The sequence below is a fragment of the Eriocheir sinensis genome, chromosome 21 (genome assembly GCF_024679095.1).
Source record: "Eriocheir sinensis breed Jianghai 21 chromosome 21, ASM2467909v1, whole genome shotgun sequence".
Taxonomy (NCBI): domain Eukaryota; kingdom Metazoa; phylum Arthropoda; class Malacostraca; order Decapoda; family Varunidae; genus Eriocheir; species Eriocheir sinensis.
The window spans coordinates 9765541-9782940 of record NC_066529.1 but is presented as its reverse complement, the minus strand read 5'-3'; the positions used below and the strand labels follow the sequence as shown (position 1 = coordinate 9782940).

The following is a 17400-nucleotide window of genomic DNA, read 5'->3' as shown; positions in this document are numbered from 1 at the left end:
TATGGGTGGGGCGTGTGGTAGTGCACTTATATATACGATCGCTGTAATGTAAGGGTTAATGTTTTGCCTATTTTACCCATAATCTGTGATATACGAGGGAGAGCATTACTGGCGCTGTTCCCAGAAAGAGGTTGGGAAGAGGGGAGGAGGAGAAAGTGTTGTATTGGTGGATTGTGGAAGAAAAAATGGAAAACTGTACCGAGAACGAGATTGGTCTGTTTACGCCGCCATCACGTAAACAAGAGGTACAGTAATCCCTCGCCATATCGCGGTTCACTTATCGTGGTCTCGCTGTATCGCGGATTTTTAAATTGTAAATATTTAGTTTCGTATCGTGGATTTTTCGCTATATCGCGGGATTTTGCGGCACAGGTAACTGTCAATTTACGTGAGTATTGTGTCCTTGAAGAGGTCGTGTAAATCAAAAACAATGTAAATCAAACAAGAGGTAGGTTTCTATTGAAAAATAAATATTCACTTCATTCATTGGAGAGAGAGAGAGAGAGAGAGAGAGAGAGAGAGAGAGAGAGAGAGAGAGAGAGAGAGAGAGAGAGAGAGAGAGAATATCCATATCACCGAGATATCCACTCAGGCACTCAGTCTCAGCCTCACTCGTGTGAGGAAGAAATGAGGGACATCATGAGCGACTGGTTGGTATTGGTACCGGTACCGAGCAGTCTGGTACCGGTAGCGTTCCGTAGAGCTGGTACCGTTAGTACCAGTTAGTAGGTAGCGTGGCAGCGTGGGTATTGTATTGTTGTTCAAGTGGTGCACGGGAAGAACTGAGCTCAGGTGTGTGGCCGCGGCGCCGTGTGAGTCCAGATGTGTGAGACATCTGGTGGCCACTCCATAAAATATTGCGTATAAGTGAAAAAAACATGTAAATTAAACATTTATTTGGATTTTGGACCCCGCGTTATTTCAAAAACGCGTAAACCAAACTCGTGTAAATCGAGAGTTACCTGCATAGAGGTATTTTAATATATTTATTATTTTACTTAATTTGCAGTAAAAGAAGCATTTTCTAGCCTAAAAAAATTGTAAACAATATAAAAAAGAAAAGAAAATATTTATAAGAACATATTAAAAGAATATTGGATTGAAATAAAATATGTAGCATACAACAGATGAGTAGACAAAGACTCGCACGTATGTAAACGCAGCTACGTCGCTTCGCTTGAGCTAGTCTGCCCACATGAGATCGCATACGCACACTATTGGCTGATGGATGGGAGTCGACCAATCAGAGCACTGTTCTGTATCCTGGGCGCTGATTGGCTCAGCGACCGTAGCTTTCGTGCATGTAGCACATAGCATTTGTGAGTGGTTAGCTCGGAGACAAAGGGAGAGTGTGTTACAGTTTGCTACCGTTAAATGCTCGAGAACTTGGCAGTGAGGACCCAGACAGGATGAGGCAATGACTACACTTGAACAAGACAGTCCTAAACTTGCTCAGCATGATTACTCCAAGCTTATCTAGTTTCGTGGAACTCTTTGCGATGGTGGAATAAACACGTGGAGAGCTACTGAACCAAACAGCTGATACGCTCTTCTTCTTCTTGTGACCACAACTTACTGACCACGAGTAACCGACATGTTGGTGACTGAGTTTCTGACTTGAATTTCGATGAGTTTCCGTGAAATGTAGCCGACTTTGAATCTCTCGAGAAACTAGTGGTTGGGTGACCTTGTTCACATGGGCTGAGGAGAGATTCACAGAGATATGCGCTTATATAAATAATATATATGAAATATAATATATAAAATATATAGATAATAAAATAAATATAAGGTCGCTATCATGGATTTTCGCCTATCGCGGGGGTTCTGAACCTAACCCCACGATAAACGAGGGATTACTGTAGTGGCTGATTTTTCAGTATTCGAGGAAAAGAACAGTGAGTTACAAAATAGATTATTGCAGAGAAGAGTGAAAGGGTTGGAAAGTGATTTTGAAGTGGTGATGAAGATGGTGAGTGAGCTGAGAAGGGAGAGAGAGGAGGACAAGAGAAAGATAACTGATTTAGAAAATAAAGTGGGGGAGCTTGAGAACGACTTATTGATTGCTGTCGCTGTGCTTGCTGCTGGAGAAGAAGGGATAACAGCTAGCTAGATTAAGGCCCTGTCCCACCAACGCCTGGTACATCTTGAATCACGCCAATTGGGTTACTTCACGCCACGGAAAAAATCGGCACTGGTCGGGCGTCAGCGCACATCTTTCCACGCCGGCACGCACCAGCTAGCGGCCAAAAAAGCCGCAGTCGACAATAACTTTATCCGAGAGCGGCCCGACAGAATTTTTGATCACGAGATACCGTGCCGACGCCCTACAATGTTTTTCATTACCGTGTCTCTGCCAGGCAAGCACCGTGCACGTACCAGCTCTTGCTGGACGCGTATCGGCCTTTAGCAGGTCATAATTTCTCCCCCCGGTGTTCTCACGGTGTGAGTACGGTGCCCTAGGAATGCGCACGGCAAGTGCCGGTGCGATTACGGTGTGAGTACAGTGCCCTAAGAATGCCCCCGGCAGGGTAAAACGTTGTACTGGCTGGCAATAGCTGGCAACTCACTGGCCCAGGCTTATATAAAACCGCCCACCCTATCAAGGGTTGTAATGATTAAAATGATTAATTAATACAAAGGCCCGCTTCCCTTAAGGGAATGAATCTAAGAACTAGGATTGTACAGAGACACGCCAGTTCTCAACAGATCGACCGACTTGGTCGGCTAGATTTCGATCGCCCATAAAGTCTGTCTGTCGGCACCCTGCTACAAGTGTGCACGTGCCTTTGGCAAAGGCCTGTGCACCCTCTTATAGGGGGGGAGCAATCTTTGAAGGCCACGGTTGCCATTTGGTATTGAAGCACTGTGATTGGTATTGGACTCAAATTTGGTAATGAAACGAATGAAATTTGGTATTGAACTATAAAAAATAAGAAAATAAAGGAATACTTCCACTTATACACCCCCTTACACACACACATAAAAAAAGAAACGTACATAGTAAGTTCAAGTAACCCAGTAACCAACTATTTTTTTTATAGTATTTAAAAGTTTAATATTTTCATATCACAGTTCGAGCGTTCGGGGTGAATATATGTTTTATTATCAGTTTGGTATTGAAAAAGAGAATCTGGTATTTAAAATTGAAGTATTTGGTATCAAGTCCCTGAGTAAACCTGGCAACATTGACCTCATCTCAGCTAACAGTGCTTTGGCCAGGGTGCCCAATATATAGGCGGTGCTGCTTTAGCGGGGTGTTTACCCGGAGTGAACCGTGCGATGCCGAGCACTTGCCGGGCACGTACCGTCCTGGTACCATGTTTTGCCGTGCAAGGATCGGCCAAGACCATAGTGGTTTTGGCCTTTGCCTGGGGTTAGTTCTTGGGACACCGTGCTCGCATCGCCTGTCACCGAGGGAATACTGTGCACATGTACCTTGCACCTTATATGTACTGTACGTGTAGTCGTCAGGTCGGTACTGGAACCTAGGGGTGGGCAGGTACCAGTACCAGACTGCTCGGTACCGGTACTAATACTAGCCGGTCGCTCATGATGTCCCTCATTTCTTCCTCACACGAGTGAGAGGCTGAGACTGAGTGCCTGAGTGGATATCTCGGTGTTATGGATATTCTCTCTCTCTCTCTCTCTCTCTCTCTCTCTCTCTCTCTCTCTCTAAAGGTGCCCAATTTCAAAAGAGCTAACTTCGTAGAAATCCAACAAAAACTAACAAATACAACTATCAGATGACGGCAATGTAGAGGAAGCCTGGCTAAGCTTTAAAAATCACTTACTCACTCAGCAGAACACATTCGTCCCCTTGTGCGAGAAGCGAATTAACACTAATAAAAGCCCACCTTGGTTTAATAGCGAAATTAAACACTCAGTCAAGGAGAGAAAATTGTTTTACAGGTCAAAGAAAGAATAAAGCATGCCCGAAAACATTAGACTTTATAATGATGCCAGGCGACGAGTAAAAAGATTAGTATGTCAGGCAAAGCGTAGATATGAAGAAAATATTGCAGCCAGCTGTAAAAATAATCCAAAATCTTTCTTCAGTTGCATAAACAACAGAAAGGTGATCAGAAGTGGAATTGGACCTTTAACAAACAGCGACGGTGCACTAGTGACTGACAGCCAACACATTGCAAACCTCTTAAACAATTACTTTTCCTCAGTGTTTAATGCTTACAGTCTTCCTCCCGCTACCTCCAACACCAGTACTAATGTAAATTTCGAGCATGCATTGCCTAAATTTGAAATAACAACGTACTAATGTGAATTTCGAGCATGCATTGCCTAATTTTGAAATAACAACCGATGAAGTCCTTAAAGCTCTCCATTCACTTAAAACAAATAAAAGTCCCGGACCCGATGAAGTATATCCTATACTGCTTAAAGAAACAAAGAGCGAAATACTCTCCTCCCTTACAACCATATTTATTATGTCCTTGCGACAAGGCATCGTCCCTTCAGATTGGAAAAAGGCTAACGTGACACCGATTTTTAAGAAAGGACACAAAAAAATACCTGGTAACTACCGACCCATTAGTCTAACTACAGTTGTAGGTAAGCTACTTGAGAGCATAATTAGAGACAAAATTGTGAGTTTTATAACGACCTCTTCTCAGTTTATGACATAACCAAATCATTGGACGTAGTCTATCTTGATTTCCAGAAAACGTTTGATAAAGTCCCACATCATAAATTACTTTATAAATTTAAGCAAATAGGTATTGACGGTCAAGTAAACCAATGGATCGCGAATTGGTTGAGCAACAGACAACAAAGAGTGGTGATTGACGGATTTAACTCAGAGTGGGCGCCGGTCACTTGTGGCGTCCCTCAGGGCTCGGTTCTTGGCCCAGTGCTCTTCATTATTTACATCAACGACATGGATGTTGGACTCAATAATCGCATTAGTAAATTTGCAGACGACACAAAGATTGGTAACTCGGTTCGCACTGACGAAGACAGGCAAAGCCTCCAAGAGGATTTGCACAAAATTTCAGCTTGGTCGGATAGATGGGAGATGCCCTTTAACGTAGACAAGTGCCAGGTCCTTCAAGCTGGAACAAGAAATAAGAAGTTCGATTACGAAATGCGCGGCATTAAATTCACAAGCGTTCAGTGTGTTAAGGACCTGGGGGTCAAAATCACATCAAACCTCAAATTCTCACATCAATGCATCGATGCAGCAAATAAAGCGAACAGAATGTTGGGCTTCATTAAAAGAAACTTTTTTATTCAAAAATAAAGATGTAATACTTCCGCTCTACAATAGTTTAGTCAGACCCCACTTGGAATATGCGGTACAGTTTTGGTCTCCTCACCATGCAAAGGACATTGCTAAATTATAAGGTGTTCAGCGTCAGGCAACAAAAATGATCCCTTCCTTGCGCAACAAATCCTACGAAGAAAGGCTTTCCACCCTTAACATGTTCTCTCTTGAGAAACGTCGCCTCTGAGGAAAACTGATCGAATGTTTTAAAATACTTAATGGTTTCACGAATGTAGACAGAACGAAATTGTTTATGATTGATGACACTTTGCGAATGAGGAACAATGGCATAAAACTAAAATGTAGACAAGTAAATTCAGACCACCAAATTTTTCTTCGCCAGCGTTGTAGTGCGAGAATGGAAAAAGCTCCCACCGTCAGTGGTCCAATGTAACACGATTGACTCCTTTAAAAACAAGCTCGACCGTCACTTCCTTGAACTTAATATTAACTAGAGTAGAAAAGCAACGTTTTGGAGCCATCTGATTAATGTAGATTCACTTAGGTTTAAGGACAGACCACCTAGTCTGGACCATGGGGTCTGTGTGGTCTGATTTTCTATGTAATTCTCTCTCTCTCTCTCTCTCTCTCTCTCTCTCTCTCTCTCTCTCTCTCTCTCTCTCTCTCTCTCTCTCTCTCTCTCTCTCTCTCTCTCTCTCTCTCTCTCTCTCTCTCTCTCTCTCTCTCCCCACTGAATGAAGTGAATATTTACCCAACCGCCACCATGAGATTTTCCCCCTCGCAAAAAAATCCAACCTGGCAACTCTTCGCTCGTTTGGCCAGGGAAGACCACGAACCGCGTCATAGGAAACCGTGCCATACGAATCCGCGTCATACGCGACTTGACTGTACTTCCATTTCATATTTTCATATGTAGAATATTCAACATCACTGGATGGGCTACCACTGCCCCCGTCACGAACCCAAAAGTTAACTTGGATTCATCTCTGCCTGGGCCGACGGAGCTCCACGCGCGGGTCCGGGTGGACCCTGATTCCCACTGTCCCTGCAGTCGATGACGTCACAGACGGTCGACGGATCCGTGAAAACGGAATAGTGGGAACCACGCCTTAAGCCGTGTCCACACTAGGCCTCACGAGGCGACTCATGAGGCGACTCGTGTATGCCCCTGGACTCACAAAAACAATAGAATACGAACGGGCATGAGGCCGCTGCAGGCAATGGACATGTTTCCGGTTGTAGGAAGAGCCTAGAAATGCATTGTGCCATGTACCAATGATAACGTAGTGCACATATTACTTCCTATAAATCGATAGTTGACTGGATAGTGGAGAGATATCACAAATTCTTCTCATCTCACGGGGAGAAGCCATTATTAGCTCGTGACGTCATCAGGCCGAAGCAGAGTAAAGCAGACGACAGTACCAGTGTTGTGTCCATTGTTTTTTCATCAGCTATGGCCACTCCAGCTCCAAACTGCGCCCAACAGGTATGTTATAGGTGCTTACAGAACACCTTAAGAGTGTTGGAAATATGCTATATTATTAAAATGGGAGTGAAATCAACCAATTCGCCTCTGCTCTGCAGAAAATAGTTGAGTTCACGGTTAAAAGTTAGTCCGAGGGGGAACTATAGAGAATAATCAAGGTTGAATTTATATTAGTATTATGGAAATTTACCTAGCTTAACATAGAGAAAACAATGGCCCTGGAACGTCAGAGAGAGAGAGAATCAACACCTGAAGATGAATAAGAAGAAAACGAATGCAGACCAATATTCTATAATCAGAGGACGTGACAGTAGAGAGAATAGTTGAGTTCACGATGAAAAGTTAGTCCGAGTGGAAACTAAAAAATTACTGCAGGATTCATTAGCACAGACAGAAATATCTTACGTGGAGTACTTTTGTCCGTATATATATAGGTACTCTTGCACATTGGCACGAATCACCAACGACTGCGGGTTACGTCTCCAGGTAATGCTTGCCACTAGAAACATACACCACAACACGAAATCTCGGAGTAACACAAAGTTGTAACATACAGCCTTGTCATATTCACATACATGAATTACTCTAGTTAGAAGGTAAAGCCTTAGATTATATAAAAATGCGTTTGTCCCTTACCAGATACAGCGGTTAGTCGGTTTAACTGGGTTAATGGAGTGAGCACCAAGTAAATAAAGCGACTTTGCGCCTGCGCGTTTCGTTCACGATACCTTACCAGGATTAAATAAATCAACGATCAATAATTATCGCTTAATATTATAAATAAATACGCTTATTGAAGAAACTATTTAGCAACTTGTATAAAAATAACCGTAAGCAGTGAGTAGTGAGGTTTCAAAATGTCTGCAGTCAGTTGTTGCCATGGCAACGTTGACCACAATTTTTTTTATGTGATTGGTGATCGGAAGTTACTTTGTGAAGTTCCGATTTCCACAGTCCGATTACCTTTTACAAAGATGATTCAATCTTTGCATTTCAATCGCCAATTGCTGTTCCGATCAGATCAGAAGATCGGATTGATGATCGGATGTGCCCAGCTCTGGTAAATATAACTAGGTAAATACACACACACACACACAGAAATAGAAAGACATGTCACCAATTTGTTGAGTATCTACTCGAGAAGGGTTGATGTGTTAGAGGAGATAAACAGTTGGGTTGTTTGTGCCTAGATTTAAAGAGAGACTTCAATTAGGTACCACACGATCTTCTACTCTGGAATTTAGAGCATTTAGGAAGATTGAAAATGAGCCTTCAGGACTGAGTGAATGAGAAACTGATGTATGAGGACAGTAATAAGGGACGAAATGTCAGGGTGGAGGGAAGTAACAAGCAGAGTTCTTCAGGGTTCGGTGCAGACCCTTTAATGTTTCTGTTTTAAGTTAACAACATTGTAGTAGGGATGAACAGCTATGCAAGGCTGTTTCCAGAAGATCCGAAGATCATGAGGAAAGCAAAATCTGAAGAGAGGTGTAAGAGGCTACAAGATCTATACAGGATTTATGAGTGGAATCAATAATGGGAAATTAAGGCATTAAAATGGGTAACAGTATGAAGAGGTTACCACTAAACTTTTCATTGGGAAATGAAAATATCAAATAATTGGAGGAGAAGGAGATATATTAATATTGTCAGAGACTTTCTATCAGTCGTACTTCGTGATCAGCAATATTAATATGATATTCTCTGTTTCAGAGCAAATGATAATGGACATGTGGATGTCAACACCATGGAGTCCCTTGGTGGTTCTTACAAGGGACTGTTTCCCATGGGTCCCATTGCCACCCTGTCTCCAATGTTACAGAAACACAAATACACTCGATTCTTTAAAAAAGATGTGGAGAACCCTAATGTAGTAAGTTACAAGGCCCTGTATTTTTATGTCTTTGGAAAACCTCAGTAAAATAAGCATGAAAATGAACTTGCTGACCTTTGTCAATTTTACTAAGTTGTTTTGTTGGTTGTAATTTACAGTAGTCTTGTGTCCAGTGCGGGAATTTGGTCAGAGATTGCATCTTATTTCACAAAATTAACATTGGACCAATGGGCTGGTTGTAAGGCAGAAATTACTTTTTTTTAATATGGTAAACATTTCCTTTATTGCAGTTTCCTATTTTTGGTGCTTTTTTTTGTCATTTGTTAATTTTCAAGTTAATTTTAAGTTCATTTGAGTGTATTGAGGCCTCATTTGTAATGCAAATGAATACTAACCATTATATTGCTCTGACAGTTGGGTAAATATTGATATTATTCATGCCCGGATATCTCATTTAACACTTACCCAAAGACTACGTCATATGAGATGGTAGAAACAGATACCGTATACCATTCTCATGCTCAAAAATAATTTTCTTTTTGAGCTCTAAATCAATTGCTTTTCTTTTCTTCTTTTCAAGTCCACTTATACCTGGACACTTCATCTTCCCAGTCATTATTGTAAAAAGCTGGGTGAGCTGGGGCAACCACTTGGGCTGGTGTGAGATGAAAGTGGTGGAAGAGGTGAGGGGTAGCAGTGCAGGGAAACTGTGTAAACAAATCAGCATTGCTAGACCATGATATGCTAATTTCGCCAGACCGTCATGAAAATTTCACAGGCTTCACCAACGGATTAAGATTATATAATACAAGGTTCTTAGCAAAATTTATTACATATACCTTAAAATACAATGCCACTGACCACACTTTCAGCACTATTTTTCTACAAACTAGAGGGCCCAGCTACTGGTTCAAGTACCTCAAGTGGAACTCAATAACTCCAGTGGAAGTGGAACTATTCATAGACAATGCATTGAAAGTACTGCATGAATAGGTCAATTTATTTTAAGAAAGACAAATTCAAATATTCAATCAGTCCATCAGTGAATGCCTTTTTAATGGCTCCTTAACCCCTAAAGGACCGGGGGTGGCTGTATTTTCGGTATCGCTGGGACTGGCTTTCCCATGCTAAACCCTGAAAATTGCCTGTATTCACATACTCTCTACACTTAACCTACATTGCACGTGTAAATAAGATAGATTTTGTACTCACCAGTAAGTCTTCCTCTTTCTAATGACGTCATCCAAAAGTCTCTACGTGCCGTGGTTGCGGAGAAACAGCGAGTTGAATAGGATAGACTTTTGGGGTGAGCGCGCCATGTGTCCGATTTGCCTCCCTGGCTATGTCTAGGGAGTAAAGAAAATGGGTGCCCCATGCTCTCTTTGCGCAAGATATACTATAATATACACTCTTTCCACGCTATACAGCCCCTCTTGTGTGTGGCTAGCAGAACTTTCCATCTTGTTTATGCCCTACAGGGAAGTGTGAGAGCCAGTATAGCCTAGTTTGTGCAGTAGGTATGGTAAAAATAATAATCACACTTATTACAATCTAGTATTTTATTTTATTTTTCTCTATTTATAATCAAGAACAAGACCAAAAATAAGACAAATAATAAGAGCAAGAACAAAAATGTGTCAATGTCATGTCACTCATGGCGTTGAGGTGACCGGGCGATGGGGAGCGGTCAGGGAATCGGACATGTCCAAATCACTGTCAGTGCTTCCTTACGTGATAAGAGCGTGGGAGAGAATGAAAGAGCACCAATAAGTGCTGCGAGTGGTTCGCGGGCATTGTTGCCATCGAGTGTACAATGAAAAAAGGCGAAACGTAGCTAAATTTAGCTTAAAAATAGGAAATCAGTTATAACCGCCTCCAGCCCTTCCCCGGTAAAGCGGCTATAGCCACCTCCAGTCCTTTAGGGGTTAACCTTGCCAGTCTTCGCACAATCAGTTCCTCACTCACACCCCATCCTTTTGCCCAGCTTCCCAGACCACCAAACTTAGCATCCTTCACTATAAAACAATAACAAAAAAAAAAAAAAAAAAGAAAAAGAAAGGCACAGTTACTGCAACTGCAATGGCTTCTGAGTAAATGATTGTCATTTTAGATTTTTGGGGGGTAGAAGGGACAACCATTTGAATTCATTCCCGATTCTCATAATGACTGTGGTGATCTCAGACTATGAACTTAGTATGAAGTGATCAATTGAATATATTTTCACCATATTTCACCAAATATTGTCTGGTTCCAAATTCTTCATTTTTTTGCCACCAAGCCTCAAATTTAATCTGATTTTCCCAATCTGGTGAAAATTTTCACCATCCGGCAACACTTCAACGAACAGTTGGTCTATCTATGACAGGATATTTGAAATGTCAGCCTTGTCTCATATGCAAGCAGTCTATCTGCGGTGAGAAATTAGCATTGTCGGCCCCGTCCAAGTTCAAGTGGTCATAAGTCAGACATCATAACTCGAGGACAATGTGTATAGAGTTCAGAGCAAATTAGTGAGGAATCGCACCTCCCACACACCCTCATGCTGTCATGCCCCGTTGCCTTCTTCTTTGTCCCAGGAGGATACGTCGGGGGCTCAGCTGCAGGTCTCAGCAGATTCCTCAAGCAGCATGATCACCTCCAAACACCCAGACCCCACATAGGCGGTGGCTGAGTCGTCAAATGCGGCCCCCATGTTCAGGAGGGCCGAGTTCAATCCCGCCCGGTGCCACCAAGCTGGGATTTTCAGCCGCCAAAGTGGCTTAAAACTACCCACATGCTGTCCAGAAGACCACCTATCAACCCGGACTCTAGATTCTAGGATCAAAGATGAACTCTGGGAGGGCAGCATGAGCCAATGCAAGATGGCGCCACTATAAACACTCGCCTGCGCCAGAACGGGCTGGGCCGACCATCAGGACCCACCGGAAAGAAGCCTTGGGCCGACCATCAGGTTCCCCATAAAAAAAAAAAGGCGTGATGGCAAGTATTGAGCAGCTACATTGCCACACCCGACCTGCCTACTATACATGCTACCTATCAGTGCCTTTCATATGAGGCGTGCCGTGCAAAAGGGAACTAACCCGCCCGACCTTAGTTTTGAGTAACTTGCGGTCAAAGTTAAGTACAGTCACCTCTTGAATAACACAAGTTTAAACAACACGTTTTTTATTTAACACGAGTTTATATTTAAGGAGATACGATTAACTTACGCGATATTTTCGATTTAACGCAGCGTTAATCGATGACGCCACGCTCAATGACATCATGCGCACCTCATTTACTTCTGTCGGGAACCACGCTGAGACGCTCTGTTTCTCCTCAGTCTGAAGCTAGCCCACTGTGAATGGAACGTTTCTCTGGAATACACTGCATTTTCACCTCTACTATGGCACCCAAGTGTCCTTCCACCTCCTCACAGGAAAGTGCTGCCAAGAAGTCAAGAAACTTGATCAATTCTTCGAAAGAAGACAGTAGAGGTCCAGGAGTTGGAGGAAGAGGAAGGAGACATGAGTGAGAAGGAGACACAGTGAGGAAGGAGGCGGGGTGAGGAGGGAGGCGGGATGAGGATTGACAGACAACTAGTCATAACGGCACGACGACCAGTCAGAGGAAGAGGAAGGAGGCAAGTGAGGTGGAGAGTGGTGGGTGAAGGGAGCGGCTGGTGACGGGAGTGCGGGGCGAGGAGGGACGGTGGCCAACGCAAGTGTCGAGTGTTGAAAGTGAAGTACAAATGTAAATAAAATGAGAATGTGTTTTTGTTGTTTCCGTGACCTACTAATGTATTAATAAGGTTAGAGTAACAAAATCCCCAAAATAGGCAGACTTTCCCAGTGTCCAGGAATGTAACCTCCCCTATTACTATTGTTTCTTATGGGGAAATTATGTTTAAATAACGTGATTTTAAATAACAAGACATCTCCAGGAACACCCTCCTGTTAATCAAGAGGTGACTGTACTTGTAACTACCGAATAAAGTTTTGCAATGTATTACTATTATATATCAAATTAAATGTCTAGGTTAGATCTTTCATGCCATTGAGATTTTTATAAAAATTTAAAAAATTAGGGGGACGAAGTTTTAAAAACTTCAGCCGTACTACTTTTTTCATTAAAAACTCAATGGCATGAAAGATCTAAACTAGACATTTAATTGATTTATAATAGTACAGTAAACCCATAAGTCATACCCGAATAAGCAGGATATCGGATAAGTTGGACACTTTCAGGATCTTTTTTGTTTTTTTTTTTTTTTTTTTATCCCGAGTGCACTAGTAGGGATTTTCTGCCCTTTGATTGAGTAATTTTAAGCCACCCGGCTTATATACTGGCTAAAATACCCCTGGGCTGCGTTTGAGAGAGCGACTCAGGCCACACGGACCAATCCGTGTGCTCTCAAACGCATGACGCCGCAGCCCAGATTCCCAATCCGGACTGCTCGCTGCAGCTCAGTTTGGAGAGGTGGAGCGCCACCATGCTGTGATGATGTCATCAGCAAATATGGCGGCCCAAACAAACACATAATAAGTGCTTCCATTGAATTTCACCTCTCTGTGCCACAATAACCACTGCAGCTTCTTTTCATCCTCTGTTGCTAGGAGCTTGTCGGCCAGAACAGCTAGTGATGCATGTTTAAACATCGTCAAGAAGATCAGCGGACGCCATTTTGCTGCCAGAACAGCTAGAGAGAGAGCAACGGACGCCATTTTCCTGTCAGTGAGACGCCATTACCATAGCAACGACAAGGCTTAACTGAGAGGCACACAAAAGCGTTTGATAGAGGGGTCCGAGTCATTTGAGAAGTCCCAGACGTTGGAGATGCGAAACGGGCGCCAAGCCGGCAGTGCCAGCGCCAAGATCAGTGTTTACACAGCTGACTTAGCAAGTGCGTGGCAGTGTCTCCATCATCTTTCGCTCGCTCTGTAGCCCATATTGTTGCCTTTGTAATTCTACCATGGCTTCTAAGGGCAAGGCTGTGTCTTCCACGTCAATTAGGAAGCTGAAGATGCTGTCGGTGGCAGACAAAATGGCTGTTATACAGGACCATGAGAGAGGTGTGAGCCGTGCCGAGCTCATGGTGCGGTACTTGTGTGTGTGTGTCTTTGTGTGTGTACGCCGCGTGTGTATGTGTGTGCGCGCGCCACGTATGTGGTACCTATTTATGTAATGCATTACACAGACCATTCCAACTGTTAGTGGTAACAGGCATGCAAAATGTGAAAAAAATCCCTCGAGCAACTTGGATTTACGGATAACTCGGATTGGCCTTCCCCCCAATTGGTCCGACTTATGTGGGGTATACTGTATGTAATACATTACAAAACTTTATTCGAAAACACAGTGCTTTAAAGGTCATTAGAAGACTGATTTAAAGGGCTGGAGGAGAGAACTAAGCATGGCAGCCACAACACTCGAGGCGCGCTCTGATTGGCCGAGTGGGGTATTGCATCAGAATTCTCCGTTTTCATTGGCCACAGCACCCTCGCAGCTTAGTTCCCTTTTGCCTCCCAGCTGAAAGTTAGTCTGACCCACATGTTGGACCAAAACAAACAACTTTGGACCTTGTACACCCCCTAGGATGTTTGCTTTTGCCCTATCCAACATTACCACAAGATTTTTAAACCTCTGAACAACAGGTTCCCACCTGTAACTCAAATCCGCCATTTTTGAGGGTTAGTTCCCTTTTGCACAACACGCCTCATATGTACTTTCTCTTCTCCTTATGCTAAAAAAGCCCTGGTTCAATCATGCTTGTACTCGTGCTGTCCAAAATGGTGAAGAGGCAGTTCACAAAAGGTACTTGAGCCTATGAACTCTTGCTAATCATGATCTTGACATTTCTGATGAACTCTTGCTTATTATGATCTATGCATTTCTGCCTAAGGAGCTTGAGCCAGATTTCTTAAACATCATATTAGTATTTATTAACAGTTTGACTTCCATTTTGGGGACAGAGTCAGTTAGAAGTGTTGGATTTTAACAGAGCCAAGTCAACATATCGCAAACTCAGTCTTAAAAAGTTACATGAAATCATCAACAAAACCATTTGACGCCTGCTCCTAGGAGCTCCCACCAAGGGATGGCCACGGCAGAAGAGTTTCCATCTCTCTCTATCCAGACACTCCCTCCTTGCCTGCTCAAAGTTTCTCAAGGATCTTACACCCCTCTCCTTGACATATTCCTGCACCGTATCTCTCCATTTCACTGGGGGTCGTCCTCTAACATTCCCTCCCTCTATCTCACTCACATACACCCTCCTGGTCATCTTACTCTCCTCCATTCGCTCCATGTGGCCAAACCACTTTAAAGTCTGTTGCTTCACTTCTTCCACCACTCCACACTTCTTCCCTTCACCCCCGTGACACATTCCAAAATGCTCATACACACTTTCATTACTCATTCCATCCATTCTACTCACACCACATGCACTCCTCAAATAACTCATTTCCACTGCCTGCACTCTAGACCTCTGACTTTCATTCCAGGCCCATGTTTCACTTGTATATGTGAGGGTTGGTACTATTACTGTATTTCTCAAATCCCTCTTTACCTTCATGTTCACACTTCTGCCATTCATGATACGTCCCAAAGACCCTACCACCTTTCTTCCTTGCAATGTCCTTTCTCTTGTCTCTCCTTCTGTACCACCATGCTTACCCATAACTGATCCAAGGTACTTAAACTCTTTAACCTCCTCATTTCTTCACCATTCAAAATTATTTTGCATTCTTTTTCACATTCAATTCCCACTCTATATGGGCATACAAAATTCACAACCTCACTTCTACTTCGCTCACAAACCATCACTTTACTTTTGTTGACATTTACTTTCAGCTTTCTCTTTTCACATACACTATCAAAAACACTGACCAATTTTTGTAAGTCACTTTCATTTTCTGCAATGAGCACTGTGTCATCAGCAAATAAGATTGAATTCAGCACCCACTTCCTCCCCTCAGCGTACATTTTTACTCCAACTTCCCCAACTTTGCCCTTCATTTCTCTCATAACACCATCCATATAATTATTGAACATTATTGTTAATGAAGACTAATACAGTGTTTAAAAAATCAGGCATTAGACAGCTTGAAAATAAACTAAAGTGGAGAGTTGTGTGCAGTGAGACTGCATGGAGTGATGGATGCATGAGGATAGCAAGTTCAGAAGAGCAGTTAGCATGAGTACATGAATAAAAGTTAAAGAGGGATGAAAGTTTGCAGAAAAATTTACAAAAGTCAGTCACTAAGATTGGTAGCTGATAAGACATACATGGGCAAACAAGGCCCTTGTAGTATATACATAGTTAGCATCCAGGAAGGGAAAAAGAACTGTTGGAGGCAATTTGGAATTAACATCGAGAAAGCCGATTTAGCCAGACACAAGATATGTAGTTTCTAGTTGAGAGTTTGAGTTAAGGACAGACCAAGAGTATTGAGTTTAAAATTAGACAGTTGTGTTATCAAACAATAGGGGGTAGATGCCTGGAAGTTTATGCCAAGTTGCCAGGCAAAAAAAATGAGGTCTTAAGGTCTTGAAGGACACCTTCCCTCTGCCCTATTCAGAAATAATAGCAAGGTTAGAGGTTATGTGTTTTGTAGCATCCTGCTTTGAGTTATATAACTCTTGTTGTGAGTAAATACAGAGTAGTGTCATTGGCAATATTGCATAGGAGTGGATAAAACTTTGTTTTGGAAAGATTAATAGTTACTATTAATCTTTCCAAAACAAAGTCTTCTATCCACTCCTGTGTAGCACCACTGTTTGTAAGTGTTAGGTTTAGATAGCAATTATAGGATAAGCTAACACTGGCCAACAACAAATTCATCGTCTAAGTTTTTTTAGCTGATTTAGGACGATTTTGATGTGGCGAATCCAAAAATCACATTGGTTTTGCGCAATCAGGTCAACTTTTTGAGGCAAAATTCTTTCTTATTTCTTTAAATAAACGAATTCTGAAGAGTTTACATGTGCCAATTTTTTACTAACTAGTATTTCTCTTTTGCAGGTGAATGAAATGCAAAAATAAGCCCAATGTATTCTGCTTCATCTGTGGCAAATACACCGTTGTTCCTAACAGGAATCCAGTCACAGGTTTCATAAAGCGTGCTTACCATGCTTATTTCGGTATGAAACTTGGTGACCAGGATAAAGCTTGGGCGCCACACATGGTATGCAAGACGAGTAGTTGCGTTGTTGGACCAAGGGCAAGAAGAGTTGGCTTAAGTTTGGAATTCCCGTGGTTTGGAGGGAGCCTACAAACCTTGGCACTGACTGCTACTTTTGCGTTATTGATTTGACTGGGATCAACAGAAAGAACCGGAGCAGCCTCAAGTACAGGTAACTCTCGATTTACGCGAGTTTGGTTTACGCGTTTTTTAAATAATGCGGGGTCCAAAGTCCAAATGAACGTTTAATTTACACGTTTTTTCACTTATACGCGATATTTTATGGAGTGGCCACCAGATGTCTCACGCAACTGGACTCACACGGCGCCGCGGCCACACAGCTGAGCTCAGTTCTTCCCGCGCGCCACTTGAACAACAACACAGTACCCACGCTGCCACGCTACTCAGCAACAACAACAACACCCTCGCTGCTGAGCTACCATGAGGGGAAGGGCAGCCAGAGGAGGAACCACGAGAGGGAGAGGAGTCAGAGTGATACAGTAGGCAATAAAGGTACAAACCTACCTCTTGTTTGATTTACATTGTTTTTGATTTACGCGACCTCTTCAAGGACACAATACTCGCGTAAATCGAGAGTTACCTGTATCCTGATCTTGAATCAGCACGTCGTCCTGTAGCTCATTGTGATGAAATTCCAGTACCTGTCTGGAGA

The 17400-nt window shown here is 42.7% G+C and overlaps 1 protein-coding gene and 1 long non-coding RNA gene across 25 annotated transcripts in view; one reads left to right on the top strand and one right to left on the bottom strand.

Annotated features, from left to right (window-relative positions):
• LOC127001646 (uncharacterized) overlaps positions 1–4584 on the bottom strand; it is a 28291-nt gene extending 23707 nt beyond the window's left edge. Inside the window, exon 1 of the long non-coding RNA XR_007755380.1 lies at positions 3446–4584. This is a non-coding gene — a long non-coding RNA (uncharacterized LOC127001646). The remainder of the gene's footprint in view (positions 1–3445) is intronic.
• Positions 1–17400, top strand: part of LOC127001642 (acyl-coenzyme A thioesterase 1-like) — a 111853-nt gene that overhangs the window by 80672 nt on the left and 13781 nt on the right. For 23 of the 24 annotated variants that reach the window (XM_050866577.1, XM_050866573.1, XM_050866567.1 and 20 more), the window contains one exon: positions 8445–8604. In XM_050866577.1, coding sequence (XP_050722534.1) covers positions 8445–8604 — 160 coding nt within the window. Of the gene's footprint in view, positions 1–8444; positions 8605–11141; positions 11265–17400 lie in introns of those variants that run through there. The other variant, XM_050866581.1, reaches the window with a different exon arrangement.